General features: G+C 35.3%; 1 protein-coding gene across 1 annotated transcript in view; it reads left to right on the forward strand.

Annotated features, from left to right (window-relative positions):
- ADGRL4 (adhesion G protein-coupled receptor L4) overlaps window positions 1-21,155 on the forward strand; it is a 99,857-nt gene extending 78,702 nt beyond the window's left edge. Inside the window, exons 14-16 of the mRNA XM_047794292.1 lie at window positions 18,546-18,637; window positions 19,984-20,152; window positions 20,523-21,155. Of these exons, the coding sequence (XP_047650248.1) occupies window positions 18,546-18,637; window positions 19,984-20,152; window positions 20,523-20,600 (339 nt within the window). The 3' untranslated portion in view covers window positions 20,601-21,155. The remainder of the gene's footprint in view (window positions 1-18,545; window positions 18,638-19,983; window positions 20,153-20,522) is intronic.
- Window positions 21,156-22,093: the final 938 nt, after the last annotated feature.

Here is a 22,093-nt window from a genome sequence, read left to right on the forward strand (position 1 = left end):
AGGGGATTTAGAATTAAATATTCAAATCACGTGAGAATAGAGACTGCACATGTCTTATTCATATATTTTCATGCATTGCCCTGAAAATTTTGTGTGAAGCCACTACCTACCTAGATATTCTAGTTTTGCTGATTCCTCATTGATACTGTTTTGTACAAGTGAAAGTTCTGTGCATCAGTAAATTCTTATAGTTTAAATGAAGTGGTGAGCTAGAAATTTCCTGATAACAGAGAAAAATAGGAGCATATTTCTCTACAGTAAGAAGCGAGAAATGTTCCCTGAAATTATTTTTTTTTTACTTTTGCTTCTATAAGGGAAGAGATAATTTTGGATTATCTTAGAATAAGGTGGGCAGACTTTAGATGGGCTTATCTACAAACGAGTCCTATAAACATTCCCAGAAGCCTAAATGAACAACAACACACTGTCCTAATCTGGAATTAATATTAGTTATGGTTTAGGTATGATGATCATTCCATTCAACTAGAGGGTTAGGCTACTTAAGAAATGCATAAGGCCCCTCAGTTTGACCCTAAAACTGAATACTGCTTATCTTTTTTGTATCTTTAGAAACAGCAGAAATTCTTTAAATAATTATTGAATGGAAGCGAATTCCATTGCTCTGGTTATCCTTGGCATTATGTGCTAATGCCAGCATATTTTTGTTGTTGTTCTTAACTGTTATTATTATTATTGTTGTTATTATTATTCAGCTGTTTGATACAACATTAAGTAAAACTTTTCCTGTTGGCGCAGAATAATATTGAGTTAAAACACAAAGTGAGGAGTTCCCATTGTGGCTTAGCAGAAACAAATCCGATTAGTATCCATGAGGATGTAGGTTCGATCCCTGGCCTCTCTCAGTGGGTTAAGGATCCGACATTGCTGTGAGCTGTGGTGTAGGTCACAGATGCAGCTCAGATCCCGAGTTGCTGTGGCTATGGTGTAGACCAGCAGCTGCAGCTCCGATTTGATGCCTAGCCAGGGAACTTCCATGTGCCACAAGAGCAGCCCTAGAAAGAAAATACTAAATAAATAAATAGAAAGAGGTATTGAGCACCCAACATTTGAAAAAGAGCCACCAATAGTTTGGGCCAGACACTTCCCTGGGGTCTTACAAAGAGATGGCAGAACCAGCTGTAGCCCAGTAAGAGGACTAGAGGGGGAGAGCTGAGAGGGTCGTGGCTCAGAGTTAGGAGTCTCTTGTCTTTGAGGGAGTGCGTTCTCTATGAAAGGCTTTTCCTTAACCTGCCAGTGAGGAAAAAAGATAAGTGCTCCCCCATCTCCTTAAAGACAAGTTGTGGAGGAGTACTCCCACAGGTTTGCAGAGAATGGAAACAGAACTAGTCAGTGTGAAACATTCCTCCTCATCCCAGATGGAATGCCAATTTGCCTGTGGAATTGTCCTGTCTCCTTGATATACAAGAGCAGAGTATGAGCAAATTTTTATGATATTCTGACATATGTCCCCTGACTTTGGGTCAGATGCCAACAGAGCGCCTAGATTTGCTTTTAGTTTCCTATAGGCTGCATGCTTCTTGAACTGTCCCCTTGACATCAGGGAGGAAAAGGGTTATTATAGAGTGTACCTAGGAATAAAATGATGAGGGGAACACACAGAAGTGTCAGCTATCCTATAAGCACAGGAAACTTAGAGAAGTGAAGAAAAGTTGTAGAGCTGCCCAGAAGGTTGCCAGGTCAAGTGAATCAAATAGAAGTGTCGAATGGTGGCATGGCTGGCCCTCTCTGAAAAATAGAAAAGGACAAGATGGAAGTAAAATAGCTACCCTAAGAAAATCACATACCATATAAGTGGCCATCACATAAGTCAAGATTACCAGCAGTAATAAACATCAGTTAAACCAAAGTGATGTCATGAAGCTCTCTCCATCACAAGGAGGAAATCAGACCCTCCCAGCCCCCAGCAGCAGAGGAGCTGAGCTTTGTCCATGGAAGAACATATCCTAGAACCGACCATCCAACCCCCACACTTGTCTGCACAGATTTACTGAATCGAAAAGCATCAACCTATGTTTGGAGATATTCTGGTAGGTAAAGATGCCAGGCCATGTTATTTAATTCACCATGGTAATTGAGTGGTCTGGGCATGGTGGGAGAACAAAGGAAATAGAAGAATTATCCCCTGCCCAATTGCTTCTCAAAAGCACAGCAAACAAATGACAAAGAATGTCATCTAATCAAATATAAGTGATACTGGTGAGATGTGGGAGATCAACACAGGCTGGAAGTCATCACTGAGATGAGGAACAGAGAAGATATCGAATCCTCAATAATTATCTGTGTATTTTAATTGATCCACTAATAAAGGCCATGGAAATAAATGAGGCAAGAAAAAACACCCTTTGATCTTTCTTAAGCTACCTGACAGTTCTGTGTTCTGGATTCCTCACATGTAAAATGAAAATAATGAGAGCAGCCCAACCCAACAAAATGTGGTAAAAGAATTTTTTTTTTTTTAGAAAAAGCATCTATTCTTTAAAAATTAAAAAAGGAAAGTACACAAAAATTTGAAGGGCACTCTTTGGCTATCTTAGCTTCACCTTTTGTATTAAAAATTATATCAAAGCACTAATTTTAAAACCATAATTTGCACAACAAAAATTTGTGTGTGTCTGTGTGAAAAGCATGTGTGTGTATGTGTATAAAGCATAAGTCCTAATTTTATTATTTTTATTTTTTGCTTTTTAGGGCCACACCCACAGCATATGGAAGTTCCCAGGCTAAGGGTTAAATCAGAGCTACAGCTGCTAGTCTATGCCAGAGCCACAGCAACGCAGGATCCAAACTGTGTCTGGGACCTACACCACAGCTCACGGGCAACATCAGATCCTTAACCCCACTGAGCGAGGCCTGGGATCGAATCCACCACCTCATGGTTCCTAGTCACATTCATTTCCACTGCACCACAACAGGAACTCCCTAATTTTTAAAATATTAGTGAAGATTTGACAGCATTTGTTTAATTATAGCAAGATGTGATTATATGTGCTTGTTACTTCATGGAAGTAACGTGTGTCTCTAGTACACTTTGCTGGAAAAGTTAAATGAAATGAAACAAAGTGTGAAATATCTTAAAGAAAAGCAATAGAAATTTAATAGACTATATAGTGTTTATTTTCCAGAATAAAGATAAAACAGAAGTGAGCCTTCAGATCTAAGTAGATAATTAGTCGTGGCTATTATGCCTGGCTTTAACTGAGGGGTAAGATAGCTTTTACAGTTTTCTCTGAACAAATCTGAGAAGACTCGTACTCTGAGAAGACAAGTCTATAGAACAACTGGCAGTGGCTTTAATTCTTACATGGAATCCTTGTATTTCTTCAATGAAGTTAAGACTATTTCCCAGTGAATGCTCTTTGCTTGTTTTTATGAATGGAGCCCTGGGGCATATCTGGTTTGGAGTTACAATGATAATACCTTTAAGACAATATGTAAATGCGTAAGAACTGAGTTCAGCATTGATAGCTTCTTTTACCCCAGGTATGTTGTTTCAAAGAAACTTTCAAGCTTTGAATCTACTCTGATAAGTGTTAACTACTTCGGTATTTGAGCAGCAACATATTCTGCATTGATCAAATGAAAGTACCCTCGGGTGTTGGCTCACTAATATTAAAGATCTCTTAGAATTCTGAGGTATGAACCAGTGACCCCACTGATTCTATCTATGAATCAGTACATTTAGAATGTTAAGATTATAACTATACATGAAAAGGCCTGGCCATGCTTTGGAAAGTTTGAGCCATACAAGAAAGAGATTTTGAAATCTTTGTAAAGCAAGCTGCAAACTGCAGATAATTTCCATAATTTATTTCTTTCTTCAATATTTTTAATCTTTAATGCTGAATTATTTCAACTAAAACTGTTCAAATGATTAGATTCAAATACACAAATATAAAGAAGAGTTTGTGAAAATAATATAACTTTTAAGTAGAAATTGAAGTTTCCCATAGACATGTTCAGTGTTGAAAAATTTAATTTGCTTGATTGAGGCACATACTAATTAAAGTGGGTCCAATTAAGGCATTTTATTTTTTTTTTAAATGAGAGCTTTCATTTGAATTTAAATCACAACTCTTATAACTGGGTGTTTCTGTATTGCTACTTTGCCGAGAATTCCACTCAGTTTTTTGTGGTGGTCTCCTCAAATTGCTCTGTAATTATGTCTACAATCTCTTAGTTCACTTTTCACTGGAAATACCTATTAAAACCTATTCAAAAATGAATTCCTTACATAACCCTTATAAGACAGAGCATGTCTATGTATACTAGCTGTCATTTAATATATTCTTATTACATTTTTTTAATTTCACAAATTGCCTAAGCTTGAAAAAAATGCAAATATCACAACTATGGAAAGTAAAAAGCAAATGTTTCAAAACATACATCATATTCTTCATGACTGACTACTCATTTTCTTAATATTTGCTCTGTATTTTTCCTGATGTTTGCTATGTGTGCACACACATACACACAGAGATATATATAGACTGTATGCGTATATGTATAAATGCGTATATGTATAAATGTAAGCAAGAAATTTGATTATAAATTCAAATGATCTGAATTACATATAACCTGCAATATATCATATTTATCTTCCTTGTTAGGATATATAATTCTACCATTTTTTAATCTTTACATGTTATGAGGATCCTCTAATTTAAACATTTCCTTATTGATGAACATTTAATTTGTTTCCTATATTTCTTTATTACAAATGATGCTGCACCAAGAATCGTCATTTCAGTACACTTACATATAGTTATTATTTAAATGTGTTAGGAAGTTCTTCTTAGCAGTATCATGTAAGTACAAGAAATATAGTCAGTAATATCATAATAACTTTGTATGGTGCATAAGGTATAAAAATATCATATCACTGTGTTGTACACCAGAAACTAATGTGGCATTGTAAATCAACTAAATTTCAGAACTTCAGTTTTTTTAAAAAAAAAGTACAAATGGAAGTAGAGGCAGATTTTTAAATTTACAAATTGCCTCCAAAACATTTACTTCAATTGACTCTTCCATCAGCAGTATAGGACAATGTCCGTTTCCCGACAATTTTGCCAACACTATATATTGTCACCTGCTATGTTTTGTCTAATGGCTAAATTGGAATTTATAAACCAAAAGGAAAAATTGTGATAGACCAAGATTATGAAACGTCACTGACACTTAGGACCAAATCTTTGTTGTGGGGGCTTGTGCTATCTGGAAGTTTAGCAGCATCTCTGGCTTCCACTCACCAGATCCCAGTAGCACCATCGCCACCATCACCACCTAGATACAACAACCAAAATTGTCTGCAGACACAATCAAATGTCTTATGGGGGCAACATTCCCAATTCTCTTGATTGGGAGCTGCTCATGGAGAGTCGGATATACAATATCTTTTATAAGAGTGCATTTGCAGCTTTCTTTAAATGGCATAAATCTAAGAAAAAGAATTAAAGTCATAGCTTGGGCAGTGTCCTTTAGATGACCCCATTGAAGCTGTATTAGAAACAGTATTCATTGCAAATTTTACATGTTATGTACAACAGCATCAACATTTTAATAACATGTTTTAATTTAATGGCAGCCTATTTGTTAGATGCTTCTTTTAGTGACCTCTGTGGTTCAAGGCACTTTAATACTCTAACCTTTTCTCCATATTGTGTATTAATAAGAATTTTGGTGCTGATAACATTTAGCTATTCTTTTCATATTATTCTGCCCTTCTTGAAACAGGTAGCTGGAATTTTAAAAAGAGAAAGTGGAGTTAAAAAAACTTAAATAATACATTTGTAGTTTTCAATGTATTCCCATTCATTGGAGTTATAGTCTTACTGGAAATACTTCATAGATAATCTCCTTGGGACTTCTACTAGAAAATTTCATAAAAATTGAATAACTTCATAGAAATTAGAGATCCTCCCCCCAGAAAAACATTGAACAAAATCCCTTGGGTCTCTCAAACTCAATTAGAAAAAACCAACCAAGGTGAAGTTCATTCATCACTGGTATTTTCTTATAAATGCAGCTTTAGAGTGAGGGATATTAGAAAATGAAATGGAGAGAAGGGAATCATTAGGGATATTGGTAGAGCAAAATAGTCATTAGAATTATTATTCACTTTACATTTGTATAGTCTTTTAATCTTTACAAAACCCTTTTAGCATCTCAGTTAATCCTCACAAAAGCTTCGGGAATACATCAAAATTAAGATAGTAATAACATTTAATTAAGGATAATGTGTTACTAGATTTTCACTAGATCTAGTAACTATAATCTTGACTTATCTCTTTATAAGTACCTGTGGGGGTTAGGCTATTTATAACTTTTTAAAGAAGTTCCTTAAGAAGAATTGTTACACTAAAGCAAATTATGTATGTTCTTGTGAAGTCTTCAAGCTTCTACTTACAAGGAATACATAAAAATCGTTAAACCTGGCTGAAAGCACACTACATATTCTGGTCATTCTTCTAATTCTGATCATCCTCTGAGTGTAACAGTGTCCTTACTGAAGCTGATCTACAAGAGTGAGCCTTTCTTTGAGTCAGTCTGTGCTATCCTTTGCTGAGCTCTTGTTCTACACATGGGAAAATACTTAATCTTCCCTATAAGTATTTACCATGCCCCTCTGTCCCCTTCAGTAGTCTCTGCAAAATATAAAGTATTTATTCTGAGAGAATGGACTATTTGTGTGGCTTTGTCTTGACTTCTGTTTCTCACATAAAAGTGTTGTGTCTAGTTTCAGGGCTTCCCGAGAAAGGAACATTTGAAATTCCTTCTGATGAAAAAGAAAAAAAAAAAAAAAAAGCCTCCTGATGGTATCTATTCAAAATGAAAACCCAAGTTGTTCAGTGTTAGGGCACAGCCTTTACTCCGCAGAGATTAATTCACCTTCATTTGGGTAAGAGTCACCATTTTGAATGTATTTTAAGTAAGTGGAAACTTATTTTAAGGCTTAGAGAGCTTAGGCAGTTTACTCTGGATCAGCCAGCTACTGAGTGGGAGAGGGAAGCTCATGCTTTCCAAGTTCACATCCTGTGCTGTTCCATCTTTCCTTGCCCAAGAAATTGGAAGGAGTAGGTCTTTGTCAGTTCCGTGGAAAACTTGTCCCCCATCATCCAGATTCCACCAACGGTTTCAGTCGCTGGTTTGAGAGACCCAGCAACTGCATACCTTCTAATCATTATTCATGAACTTTCAGGCCTTTGTTTTATTTAGTGCAGATGTCAAAAGAAATCACTTTCCATCTTGTCGAACATGAGGGAAATATTGTCTAATGCAGATGTCTCCCCCCCCCTCATTTGTGTTGCTTTGTCTAAATACTTGGCAAGCGTATCTAACAACTAACCAAAATATACTACCCGAAATCTGACTATATCAGTCTCTGGATCAATATGTGGAATACAGAGAGTCTAGATGTTAACTTTTCTTTTAACTGATATTCATCCATAAGTACTTTTCAGTGCCCTGCCTGCCATTTCATTGCTCAAATTCCTTTTTTCATTTTCTCTCAAGAAAAAGCTGAAAGGTAAATTTGTTGTCACAGCCACTTTTAATTGTCCTTATTTCCATCCTTCTAATTAGGAGATTTCTTTTCTTTAGAAAAAATAATTTGTTCTTTTTTCTTTTTGAAAAATCCATGTGATTTTTTTTTAACTAAACTACTCTATCAATATAGGTAGTATTAAAATAAAAGTTTGAAAAGAAAAAAATCTGGAAGAAAAAAATAGGTACACTATTCTGAATCCTTCAGAATAGGTCAAAATTTTATGAAGTATTAAAGCCCTAAATAAGGCTGTGTTAGGACCTGGGAAGATCTAAGTGAAGTACATTGTATCAAACATCTTATCAGGTGGTCATGTATAAACAAACAACTGCATGACAGCACTTTGATAAGCTTGAGGTAACATTTTGGGAAAGCAAATCCAAACCTTTCTTCACCCACTGTTTGCATCTTTCTTGGCTTTACATTGCTCTTGGTGTCAAGTCTAAAACCTCTAACAAAGCTGATGATAAGAGTGACCTATTCGTGTATTTATCATCAAAGGCAAGACCTTTCTCAAAATGAGATGTAGGCAATAAAAACACTTCAAATCAGCTCTGTTCCAAAAACTATTTTCAAAAGTAATTTTTTCTATGGAGTAAAATTATTTGGAGTAGAGTACTACGTGCTGACAGTGATAAACATTTTGAATCCTTCTTCCGTTGTCCCTGATAGCCAAGGAGGTAATGGTGCCTGACCACTTGGGCCTGAGCATATTTGTGTGAAAGGGGATGCTTACCCTGTATCTGGATAGGGTCTGGAAAGAAAGGCAGGATATTGCTGGTTGTCTTCCATATTCAGGTACATTTGAAAGTCAGAGTGGCCACTGCATATGTGACTCTCACACCTTACCCCAGGAGCCATGACAGAAGCTAGGAGTGGAGGTTACCAAACTCACCTTAATAAGACTAAACAAATAAAAGACTGGAGTAAATTCTAAACTGAGCTGAACACTGGGCAACAGAAGTAACAAATGCTAGGCCCCAGCACACGGGGGTAAAGAGGTCACTTGCCCTCGGAGGCATTGCATGTGTTCTGGCCCCTGTCTGCTCATCAGCCTCATCTCACACAACTCGCCCGTGGGTTTTTGTGTTGGGATAACATTGGCTGCTTTAGTTTCTCAGAGGTTCTGTGTACCTTCCCATCTCAGCACCTCTACACAAAAACACTTCTTATAGCCTTCCTCTGGCAGTCTTTCATCCAGTTAATTCCTCTCAGGTATCAATTTAGACACCACTTTCGAGGAAAGTTCTTCCCTAACTCACTGGTCTATAATCAATCTGTTTGGTATGAGCCTACATAGAAGTCCTTTTTTTTTTTTTTTTTTTCTTTTTGAAGACTTTCCTCCATTTATAATTACACAGATGTTAGCTTGAATGACCAATTAATAACTAATTCATATCTGTCCCCCAGGAGACCATAAGCTCTTGGAGAGTAAAACTTTACAGATTTTCTCCCACTATAGTATCCTTGAGGTTGGCCAAGTAGTAATCACTCAAGTAATATTGTTGTATGAGTAAGTGAATGATGCACCAAGTACAGTAGTTAGTCAAAAGTGTTAATTCTTTTCCCCAAAGGAAATTTAAAGAAAGAAAACATCATCATGGAAATGGGATTATTTTGAGAGGACTTCTCAGAAGAAATAACATATGAAGCATTTGTTATAACTTAGCACTTTTATTTTATTTCTTTTCACCTTAGGAATAATGGCTGCATCCATTTGTCTACCTGGATCTGTCTTCTATGGCATGCTTTCACTAGGAATTCTAACATTGGCATTTCGGTTTAACTGCATAAAACAAGGTCCCAAACAGATGATATCAGAGTTTTTCACAAGCAGTGGGATTGGTAAAAAGTACCTGTCATGGAGTCCTTTCCAGTCGCAGGATCTCTGATATGTACATGAGGATAAGGATGCCGATTCTATAAATGGAGTTACCATTAAAAGAAAAAAAAGAAATGGAATTAAAAGAATCATCCTTTAAAAGTTAAAAAAGAAAAATTTTTTTAAATTTAGGAGACAATCTTACATCATTCTTCTATTTTTACCTTTTAAATTGGTGATAACTTTAGATACATCTTTGAATTTAATTGTATGAGTTCTGTCTTAGGTGCTCAGTCACAGTCAAATGATTTATATCAGTTTATATCATTTTTCTAACTGTTACTAACCTCTGTCCTCATTTTATACAGCAAGTATATACAAGGAACATTTTTCCTCATTTGTATTGTGACAAAAGAGATTCCGTCACTCAGCTTTCATTGTCTGTCACATTAAATCCAGCAATTGCTGTACTTTTAACATAGTTTTCCTCCTTCATCTTTATTCCTTTTCTAGTATATTTCTATGGCTTATAACCATCTACAGTTAGAACAAAACAAAACAAAAAAAATAAGCTCAGGAAATTCACTTATATCTGTAGAGGTCACTGTTCTTCATGTTTATAAATGTCTACTTCTCCTCACCTTTTAATTCTGTTTGGCCACAAGTAAATTATTCTTTCAAACTTTGAAAAAAAAGTCAGCTATTAAAATATTCCAAGTGGAAACATTAAAAATATGAAGTGTTATTTTTTTTAATTCTTAAGGTAATGATATATTTCCATGGGATTTTAGCCATAATAAAATAGAGCAGTTACATAACTATTACCTCAAGGGATATGGGAAGCCTTTTTTTTCCTAATGAGGCAGTATTCTGCCCACTTGTTGATTACGACTTTTGTTGTGGCCTGGGTGCCCAAGTCTGATTAAGTGTCCTCAGATGTGAAAATTATTCAGAAGCTATGAAGGCAGAGTTTTTATAAAAACCACAGGATGCCCAGTCTACTTTGAATATCAGATAACAACAAATTAATTTTTAAGTGTAAGTATGTTCCCCAATATCATATGGAACATACTTATACTAAAAAATTAATTTATTTATCTGAAATTCAAATTTAACTGCCCTCCTCTATTTTTTATTTACTAACCTGGCAATATTATGAGAAGGGCCAAGAATGGTAAGTACTATAATGAAGAAAATGTGACAGGTACTTGAAAGTACAAACTGCTTTTATGACTTGCTGGAGAGGAAGTCAGTGGCAATCTATAAACATGTCTTGATCTTTTTATTTTAGGAAACACAGGAGCAGAATCCATAAATAATAAATGTTTTTATGTAATTGATTACCTGCCATATACATAGAACATCAATAATAAATATAAATTATTTATAATAATTTATAAATTAAATTTTAATTTATTTAAAATAAATAAGTTAGTATTTATTTTAAACTAGATTTAAATTTTTATTTTAAAAGTAAGAAACACTGGGGAGTTCCCATTGTGGCACAGGAGAAACAAATCTGACTAGTATCCATGAGGATTCAGGTTTGATCTCTGGCCTCGTTCAGTGGGTCAGGAATCCGGTGTTACCTTGAGCTGTGGTGTAGGTTGCAGAAAAGGCTCAGATCTTGCGTTGCTGTGGCTGTGGCCTAGGCTGGCAGCTGCAGCTCTGATTCAACCCCTAGCCTGGGAACTTCCATATGCCATGGGTACAGCCCTAAAAAGCAAAAAAATAAAAAAAGAAGAAGAAGAAGAAACCCTGTAATTATAGGGTATTTCATATCTATATATAATCAGCAACAGAAAATTAATACAGAGTATTTCTCACATAACAAATTACTACAAACTTGAGTGGCTTAAAACCCTGCAGAGCTATTAGCTCACAGTGTGGCAGGTCAGAGATCTGTCTACAGCACAGGTCAGCTGGTTCTTCTGCTTACAAGCTCACTGGGTTAAAATCAAGGCATCAGCCATTCTGGAGGCTTTGGGGAGAATTCACTTCCATGTTTATTCAAGATATTGGCCAAATTCTGTTTCACGTGATCTTTTTCTTTGCTGACTGTTGGACTGTGGTCAGTCTCAGTTTGCAGAGGCTTCCCACGTTTCTTCCTGACTCATGGCCCACTTGGTCTTCATGCTCTCTGACCTTCACTTCTGCCTCATCTCTTCTGCCCTCTGCTACATGTCTCTGACGAATCTCTCCTCCCCTCCTCTTTTGTTTTTAAGGGCTCACATGTTTACATAGAGTGCTTATTTTAGCCAGGACAAATTTCTTATCCTAAAGTCCATACCTTTAATTCTAGCTGTAAAATCCCTTTTGCTGTATTCACAGGTTCCAGACCTTAAGGTATAGACATTGTTTTTGGAGAGGGCATATTATTTCCATTTACCCCATACTCCAATACTATGTGAATATCACTGTAACTAAGGCATGTAAAGGAGTGATTGCAATTGGAAAATAATTTTTTACAACAAGAAAATCAGAAGACAAAACTCGTAAGTGCTAATGCTGATTTAGTTAGTAGATTTTTTTTTTTAATTAATAGATGACATCTTTTCATTTTAAAGCTTAAACTGAAAACTACTTAGCCATCTCTGCAGTGACTTAGGATTGAAGAAGAGGGGTTTTTTTTTGTTATTATATTTTTATGGACTCTTTGTGGTCAAGTAGAAATCCAGCTTTCATCCAGCTTTTGGCAGGAGAAGGTTTGTCCTAGGCCAGTTAATTTAAAGGTAATAAAATTATTTGAAAATATATATATCAATAGTGATCAAGACACATTTTTTTTTCTTTTTTGGAGGCACCCTCAGCATATGGAAGTTCCCAGACCAGGGATCAAACCCAAGCCACAGCTACAGCAATGCTGAATCCTTAACCCACTGCACTGGGCTGGGAATCAGACCTGCGCCACCACAGAGACAATGTCAGATTCTTAAACCATTACACTACAGCACAACTCCCTCATGACACATTCTTAAAGAAACAAGATCTCATTTGCTATATATGAAAAATTAAAGCCTAGGTCTAAAAGTGTTGTAAGAAAAATCTTCTCATCCTTTCTGGAAAGATCTGACATCAGCATATAGATGGCTTCATCAATTATTGAGAAAAAGACTAAGAAAGGAAAAAATGACTGATTAGGATGCTTCATTTTGAAGTCTGAGTTTGAAACCTTTGGGTTGAATGTACCTGTAGGTCTAAATCTTTCAGAATTAGCTCCCTATCTCTCATCAGCAGGATCCCACCTATTTAAATTTCTTGTTTAAGAAACTAAGGCATTAAAAAAAATTTAATGCACTCTGCTAGATGTCAGAACATGTGTGCCAAACTCTGAAGTAACTGCATGTGTCGGTGACATCAAGACACAGATCTTTGTATAGACAAATATCCATTAAGACAAATTGAGGAGACTGATTTTAAGTTTAAAATATTATTTCCTCTCAAGGGTTAAGTTTCCATGCCTTTGAATGATTTTTTTTTTCACAGCTATTTTCATTCTCTTCTAAAGTGCATCAATGAATTACAGACTTTTATGTTTGCTATCTCATGTCCTTCTCTTGTTTATTCCTGGAAAAGTTTTATGGATTCCTGGTTGACAAGCTAAAACTGTTTTTTAAAAACTTAGGCAAAAATGATGATGGATGACTTTGTTCATTTGCAAGTCATTAATTTGCCCCTGTGCTTTTGTGACACTAACATCAGAGATAAATAATAACGGAAGCATAGCTTATAAAATCAGTACACATAGGTAAAGCCTGATGAGAGAAAGCATGAATCATTTTAAAGGCATCATTTTCCTAATTTAGGTTAATATTATTGATTTCTATTATATTTTAAAGATTTACAAAGTACTCAAGTTTGTTTTCATTGCTATAGACACTGCTTTTAAGCACAGTGTTGATAATATATTCTCAACTATGTAACATAAAATACAGACAATGCTCTATCAGTCCTCAAAGTAAGTACTTCTGGAATAATTGCAAATTATTTCTTATCAGAAATACTTTTTAAGTCTATATATTCTTGTTTTGAGTTTTTTTATTTTATCTCATCTCAGACTGTTCATACTTATTTCATAAAACATTCCCTCCCAAAAGATACTTTTCCATACCATGTAAAATACATAGTTTCAACTTAATTTCCACCTCTAAGTAAATAAAACCATGTATCTTTAGATGATACGGATTCTTTGTTTAAGGCTTTTTGACTCTGTTAGAAAAAGAATTTAAAGTAGCTTATATATTTATGGATAAAGAGAGAATGCAGGCAGTGTAAAAGGAGTAAATGTAGATTTTTCCAGTTATCCCAAATTTGTTGAATATTATAATATGACCTGGGATTTAGTTATGAGTTTTGTTAAGGAAAAAATTTATTCTGACCCTTGCTAAAATGGTAAGGAAGACTTTATTCAAGATTATTGTGATAGGTGTCAAAATTGCTGAAATAAGGAGATTGAGCTCAACTCTGAATACAATAAGGACAGCAGGAAATGTTCAGCCAAGCAACAGGTGATGTGTAGGGGAGAAAGATGGTGGGGGTGATGGATGGAAAATTCCTAGGAAGTGACATCAAAGGTAGGGAGAATTCTGGCTAAACTTATTTTAACAGCTTTCTTACTGAGTGACAGGCCTGGTGATCATATATCAATGATAAGAGAAGAGGAGTTTGATTAGATATTGAAAAGTAATCAGATATCACGAGTGGGAAGAGCCTTTCTAAGTTAATTCAGCAGGATCCTACTAAAACTGGGCACTGCAAGAATGGTACTGCAGCCCAAGGTTGAGGCCTCGATGAGAGGAAGGCTCAGAGGGATTGACCACAGGTTAGTGAAGGAGCATCTTTGTCAGTTTCCTAGTGATGAAGACAGGAAGAAAACTGACATGCAGAGTTTGCAGTGTCCAAGATAGCAAAGAACAGTATCATCCTTTCCATTTCCACAAAGTTGAACTCCAGTCTGATTTTTATCATTGTGGTTTCTGTTTTTCATAAAAGTATATGGGGAGGCAGCAGGTAGGTGAAAAGCATTTAAACAGGTAGTGAGGGAATGAGCTATGGGGATATTTAAGGGCCCAGCAAGTAGAACAGTCTGAAGGCATGGTTTGTGTGCTGGAGGAAGAACAGCAAATCCCACGTGAGTAGAGAGAAGGGATCAAAGGATGGAGAAGTAGGACTTGAGGGAAGAGATGTTTCATTTCAGATCTTGAGATTGTTGTGAGATCTTCAGGTTTCACTCTAAGTTGGGAAAGTGCCTGAGGGTTCTTATAAGGGAAATGGTTTGACTTACTCAATCTTTTCTGCACTAATGGGAAGAGATTGTAGGAAGGCATAGATGCCAGCAGGGAGACCAAGTAGGAGGCTTCTAAGATAGCCCAGGAGAGGCATGAGGGTGGCCTCTTCTGGGACAGAGACTGTGAAGTTGGTAAGTGGTGGTCACATTCTGAATATGTTTGGAAGGTAGAGATGAATGGTTTGCTGATGAATAAGCTTGATCAACTAGAAAATGAGATGCCTTTGTGTGTATACATTTACAGCAAAAAATAGGTTCCTTGGGGGAAGAATATCAGTTTCTTTTTTTTTTTTTTTGGTCTTTTTGTCTTTTTGCTATTTCTTGGGCCACTCCCACGGCATATGGAGGTTCCTAGGCTAGGGATCTAATTGGAGCTGCAGCTGCCAGCCTATGCCAGAGGCACAGCAACGAGGGATCCGAGCCGTGTCTGCAACCTACACCACAGCTCACGGCAACGCCAGATCATTAACCCACTGAGCAAGGGCAGGGACTGAACCCGCAACCTCATGGTTCCTAGTCAGATTCGTTAACCACTGCGCCACGACGGGAACTCCCAATTTCACTTTTTAACTTGTGATGCCTATTCGATTTCCAAGTAGAGAAGTCAGATAGGGCCTAAGGATACTATTTGGAGCCACTGAGTCCAGTCACCTAGGAAGTGAGCACGCATTGATGAGTGCAGTGACTGAGATCCAGACAAAGCACGTAATCTCTCTGTGTTGTGCTCCTTGGCTCTACTGGTCACTCAAGGTTGGCTTAGAAATCCTAAGTTAGGGTGTCGTCACCTGTGTTCTTGTACTGTCCGTAAACAGCTGCATGGCACTTCCTGATGATGTTGCACTTGTCTGTTGACTGGTCATCTCCTCCATTGTACTCGAAGAAAAGGACTATAGTGCATAAGGGATTCTTGAGTGAAAGGTTAAACAACTTTTGCATTTAAGATAAAAATCTAAGAACTATTCATCCCTGTCTACCTTGCCTCCTGCTACCCTTTCCTATGTTTGCTACACCTCAGCCACCACTGCCCTTAATTCCTTATAGGCAGACAACATTCTTGACTCTCAAGCCTCATGGCTTTTTCTATGTCACTTTCCTTCATAGGCTGCCTTTCTCCCTCATTCTTGATCTGCTAATGTATTATAATTAATTGGGTCCTGGTTTAAGTGCTAAATCCTAAGAGAGGTATTTCCTGAAACTTCATTCTAATCCACTTTTGTTTAGTCTCTCCTAACAGTCTACAGTTGTGACTGTAGCATTTTTCAGTTTGTAGAATTATACTTATTTGTATGATTTTTTTTGTTGTTGTTTACTGTCCATTGTTTACTGTCTCATAAGTTTATGAGAGCAAAGGGCAATGTCTGTTTTGTTCATTGATATGTACCCAGCCTTCAACACTATACCAGACACTTAGTAGGCCCTTTATAAAATGTTTTGAGTACGTGCCAGTAAAAAGCTTCATATATTTGTATTATTGGCATCAAATGTGGATAATACAATCACTGTATTTGTGATTGTTTCCATTATAAAAAACCATAACACATTTATGGAGTTCCCGTCGTGGCTCAGTGGTTAACGAGTCCGCCTAAGAACCATGAGGTTTCGGGTTCAATCCCTGCCCTTGATCAGTGGGTTAAGGATCCGGCGTTGCCGTGAGCTGTGGTGTAGGTTGCAGACGCGGCATGGATCCCACGTTGTTGTGGCTTTGACATAGGCTGGTGGCTACAGCTCCGATTCGACCCCTAGCCTGGGAACCTCCATATGCCACGGGTGCGGCACTAGAAAAGGCAAAAAGACAAAAAATAAAAATTAAATAAATAAATAAATAAATAAAACTACATCACATTTTGATAAAAATGCTTTAATCTATTTTATTTTATAATTGGGAAAATATAAGTTTAGGGACTAAGAATTAGACTTCTGTTTATCCAGCAGCACCTGGTTTTTATAAGTCTGTAAATATTTTCCCTTTTATGTTGAAAACATGTACTTTCCAGAACTAGATCACCCATAGAAAATGTTCCATTTTTACTGCTCAGTATTTGAGCATATGATGTAAAAGAGCATATCCAAAATGTATATGCATTTCTGGTAAACCATAACAAGATGAGCAACTATTTCTCAAACCTTTTTTATCAAAAATGGAAATTTAAGAAACTTTAGTAAATATTATAAATCTAAACTCTAATGTGGAAAAATTTTGCATTAGTGAACACTTACGTTATCATTTAAAGTTAGCTTATCATAACTCTCCTTTTGTTGAGATTACAAGTTCACTATAAACACATAAAAATTCTTTGAAAATTTTCAAGCCAATAGTGGTTTGAGTATAAGATTTGTACTAACCAAATTATATCTATAAAATTAAATATAGCGATTATTCCAAGTTTATTTAAAGAAGCTCTAGCTATAGAAACTTAGAGAATACTCTGTATCTGTCTTTCATAAGTAGCAAAGGCTGTTTATAAAATTAAATATTATTAAATTTTCATTTCAGTTAGTTATTTGAGCATACAAGAAGGTGAAACTTGTCGACTGAATCAATTTAAATATATTCTACCTCCCCTCTGCAATTGAAGTCTTTCCTTTGTATGAAAGCATTACTGTAATTAGAATTAATTAATCATATAATTAGAAGTAATAGACATTTGGAAGCAGAAAGAAGGGACTGGCTCCATATTCCTCCAAGATTTTCTCTCAAGGACCTCTCTATGGAGACATGACAACATGAAAGTATCTGAACCATATATAATAGCAATTAATAAATTTCATTTTCAGGAGCTTTATAAAATTTCTTAGAATATGGAAGAAAAAAATGTTTCTGTAAGTTTCTGAAATTCTAGTAGAAGGATTAGTTGAACATTAAAATATTGCACTTCGCTATTCTTATTACAAAATGGCTTTTGAAAAATGTTTGGATTAATGAAATGTATTCAATAAATGATTAATCTACAAATTATTTCTATAATTTTAATACTTGAAATATTAGTATTAGTATAAGTTAAAATAGATATGCATTTTTAAATATACCCCTCAATTAATCCTCTGACGCTGCAAATGTGACTTACAGGTCTCCAAAAATATAAGAAAAGGAATGAAAAGTAGAGGAAAATTTTCATAATGCAGTCATTTTAGGAAAGCTAAAATTCTGCATATTCTATATAGTCCATATTAGGAAATATAAATAATAGAAAGATAAATGTTTAGCAATAAGAATATATGCCCTTAAGCAAACATATATTTCATTGATTAATATTTTGGAAGTGTATAAGGTTAATCTAAGGAAAGGAAATCTCAACATAAATATTAGGAGAGATAGCTAGATGAGCCATACAAAAAGAAAGTACATTCAGACATTTTCCCGTAATAAAAATTGAGGATGTTTTGTTGTTTTCTAACTTCCTTTCAATTTCTCTTCCAGTTTAAATTTTCAAATGGTTGACAGAATTATCACTAAAACTTCTTTTCAGAGAAACAGCACACGATTTAACGGACAAAAGCTTGATTTTGCAAGCATTCATAAAGTTTTCAACCCAAAATTTTTCTTAATATGTATATTAACCATATTATTGGCAGCAGATGATATTCATCAATCTGTAGACATGATTGTAACATCTGAAGAAATTCTTGAACAGGTGTTCAATACAATCTGGGAAATTGTACTATGATTTGTACTGACAATTTTTGATGATATTGTAAAGATCAACCACATATTTGTTTGCATAAGTCTACCAGAGGGTTTGTACTTTTTAATATACATAAAATGCCATGATTTGCCGGTAACTGTTTATTTCATATCTTTGGTATTTGTTTATTTCCTTTATCTGTATCTAATTTACTATCAATTTATCTCTTTTTTGAAATTATTTTCTCAGGTTAACCTCTTGGCATTTGGAGTTATCATTTACAAAGTTTTTCGCCACACTGCAGGGTTGAAACCAGAAGTTAGTTGCTATGAGAACATAAGGTAAGTGTTTCTTCCATTGTATTTTCATTAGGAGTTAAAAGCTTTAGTAGAAAGTACAGATAATTTTTTGAAGGACAATTTTTTAAATGTTTTTTTCACACTTTCCTCCATCATATTTAAATTACTTCCTGCTAAACAGCATTTAATATGTTTAAATAAGCCTATAATCAACACAGATTACAGGGTAAGTAAAGCAATCTTTTTTAAACATACTGCCCTTCAAAAGAAAAGGTGATGACCGCATTTTAAGACAAAAGTCCGCCTTAGTGATCATCTTTAGCAAAGCATTTCTTAGAGCTTAGTAACTGTATTTCTTTCTAGTGATTCCTGGTTTGCATGGTGCCATGAATTTTCCTTCAACTCCCTCCCTTTAATTGATTTATTGGGACCTTGAAAATGGTTTGTTCAGGAAAAACTGAAGTGTACTGTAGGGAACATAAGAAACAGTGACGTTCAGGTCACGTGGGAACACTCCTGCAGTTTCACTATCTTTCATGAGATTTATAGTTAGGATTTAGCAAATGTTTGATCGATTTTCTTTTACTCCTCACCATCCAGTTACATGTAGTTAGCTGGTTTTAATAAAGTTGAGAATGACTCCTTTTCTGAGGTTTACTGCTGAAACATCTTCTGCAGTAAAGAATGATTGCCCTTAGAATGAATGAAAAAACAATCATCAGTTGCCTTATTTTCAAGGCAGGTCCTTAGTGAGCAGGATTGGATATTGTTTTATCAAAGCTCACAGGCAATAAGTTGAAAATATGCAAAAGTGAGGTTGTGTCTGTATTCTTTTTTAATTTTTAAGAAATCAGTATTCTAACATGAATTTATTTTGAGGTAGCTGTATTGCAAAAGCAAAAAAAAAAAAAATCTTGTTTTACATCTTACACATTCTTCTCTACTAAATCTGAAAAGAAAGCAGAAGCTTCCTTTGATGTCCTGCATAGGTGCTGACCCAAATCCACATGGTATACTTTTAAAGGTTTCTTAGGGAGAATATGTCCTAAGAGATATTATGCCTTACCTTCGGGAGTTACTGCAACATTAGATTTGAAATCAAAGCATACATAGCACAGTACACCAGATGAAAATATTTTAAGATTAATGACATGGCTTGCAAAAGACCAGAATTTAATAATGCTCCCTGGAATTTGGAAGCATTCTAGGGTAGTGGTCTACCCTAGCCTGTCCCACGTAACTAGAGCAAGTGTGTCAGTCCCAAAATTGCTGTTGGTCTTTGGCCAAAGGTTCCTTGACTACACAAAAACTGACATCCCACATAATTTGAAGACTTTGGGGACGTGTTGAGTATGCATAGAAGCTGTCACGTCTCACATCTGTTCTAGGTCTTGCGCCAGAGGAGCCTTGGCTCTCCTCTTTCTCCTCGGCACCACCTGGATCTTTGGGGTTCTCCACGTTGTGCATGCATCGGTGGTGACCGCTTACCTCTTCACCGTCAGCAATGCCTTCCAGGGGATGTTCATCTTCTTATTCCTGTGTGTTTTATCTAGAAAGGTAAGCAATGTGGTATTTTGGTCAACCTTAGATTATATGTACGCAACATCCATTACCAAATTGGTAAAAATTTTCATTCTCCTCAATTTATGACTTGTGCCTTTATTGCCTAAATGCAGTACATTTTAGTATTGAAATAATCAAAACACCCAGTTGTTTGTAGGGAAAAATGCTTTTTAAAAACTTGCTCATAGGAAAAAAATACAGCTTTTATTAATATGAGCATATTCTGACAGAGCAGAAAGCAATAATAATTTATAAAACCAAATATAACCATTTAATGTGCTTTGAAAATAATTTGATGTGATTGTTGCAATTATGTTTAACATTTCTTCCTTTTTTTCTTTTCATTTTTTTTTTCTTTTTTTAGATCCAAGAAGAATATTATAGATTGTTCAAAAATGTCCCTTGTTGTTTTTGGATGTTTGAGGTAAATAGAGAACAATGAATAATTATTGCTACAGGGAAGTAAAAAAAAAAAATCCAAGTTGTGGATGGCTGATGTCTAAAAATGACTCAAACAAATTATCAAATTATTAATTACTAGATAGTCAGTTATTTTAAATCAGTTTTTCTGTGTATTGTGTAGATAAGAAGCAATCAAATTATATAGCTATAGTAGGCTTTCGTACATGACTTAGTTACGTTGAAAATAGTATTGCCGATATTTAGAAAGTAATTGGTTTCTCAGAGTGATATCTCTGTGCCCAAGGAGAGATTTTCTTCCTAACACAAAAAATATATGAATATCCTGAAGGAAACCACTGGCTTGATATTTTTGTGACTCATGTTGCCTTTGAAACTAGTCCCCTATCACCTTGGTAATGAGCTCCGTTACAGAACGGGGAACATAAGAGAATGTAGGGGTAGAATACAAAACAGTAGAAAGGGAATGACTGTTATGACAATGAGATGTATCTTGGGCAGCCTTCTTGTTTTGTAAACTTGATGAGAAATAAAGAGGTAAAACAAAGAATTGAATAAACACATCTTAACCATTTCATGACTTGTTCTGAGCTTAATTTTCTACTGAAACAACCTAGACCTGTATTTGTTAAATCCATTTTCTGTTCTGATATTCCGCAATAACACCAAACCTCACAGAAGAAAAAACTGAACGTTTCTGTTCTGTTTTTAGGTTGACATTAGAATGAAGTATATGCTCTTTCTATACTTATTTCACAGATTGTAACTTCACATGCTTATTTGGTAGTACATAAATGTGTCAAAATATAATATTGTTCATGCCTGTAAATGTAAAAATAATGTACATAAACCTGAAGTACTCAATTCTATAACCTTTCATGGTAGTAAAAAATATTGTATCTCATTACTAGTACATTTGAGTTCTTTATTTTTTTAATTTTAGAAATATTATAGTTCACATTGCAATATTCCCTTTTAACTTACTATTTTAAAAGGGCATTGTAAATATGAAGGTATTCATAAAGTGAATTGCTATTTTTTTCTGTTCAGAAAAGTACACATTTAAAAGTGTTATTTATAACAAAGAAGCCACTGAGAACTGTAGAAACTTTCACAGTGGATCTATTTTCTGACAGTTTTCCACTCTTTAAAACATATCTGCTAAAATGTAGAGCTTCTGTCTCTCTTTAAATCTCATCAAAATGAAGAAGCAGTGATTTTATTTCAAAAAGTATGTAATTGTTCTGCACCTACCTATGAAAGTATGCCAATGCACTAAATGTTGTGAGTTTAACTTAATTTTTCTAGCTGTTAAAATGAAGTCTATCAAATCTTGCGCTAACAAATAAAGTGTTATCCAAATGAATCCTTCTCCTGCTTGGCTGAGTCATTTTCTTAAGAAAGATGAGCTACCTGGCAGTGTCTTAAACAGGTTTAGAGGATGTGTGATAATGACTTTTTATTAAATCTTTTGATCTCTTATATGGTAAGCCTTTGACCTATTGTTATCCTTAT

Source organism: Phacochoerus africanus, chromosome 8, assembly GCF_016906955.1.
Source record: "Phacochoerus africanus isolate WHEZ1 chromosome 8, ROS_Pafr_v1, whole genome shotgun sequence".
NCBI lineage: Eukaryota > Metazoa > Chordata > Mammalia > Artiodactyla > Suidae > Phacochoerus > Phacochoerus africanus.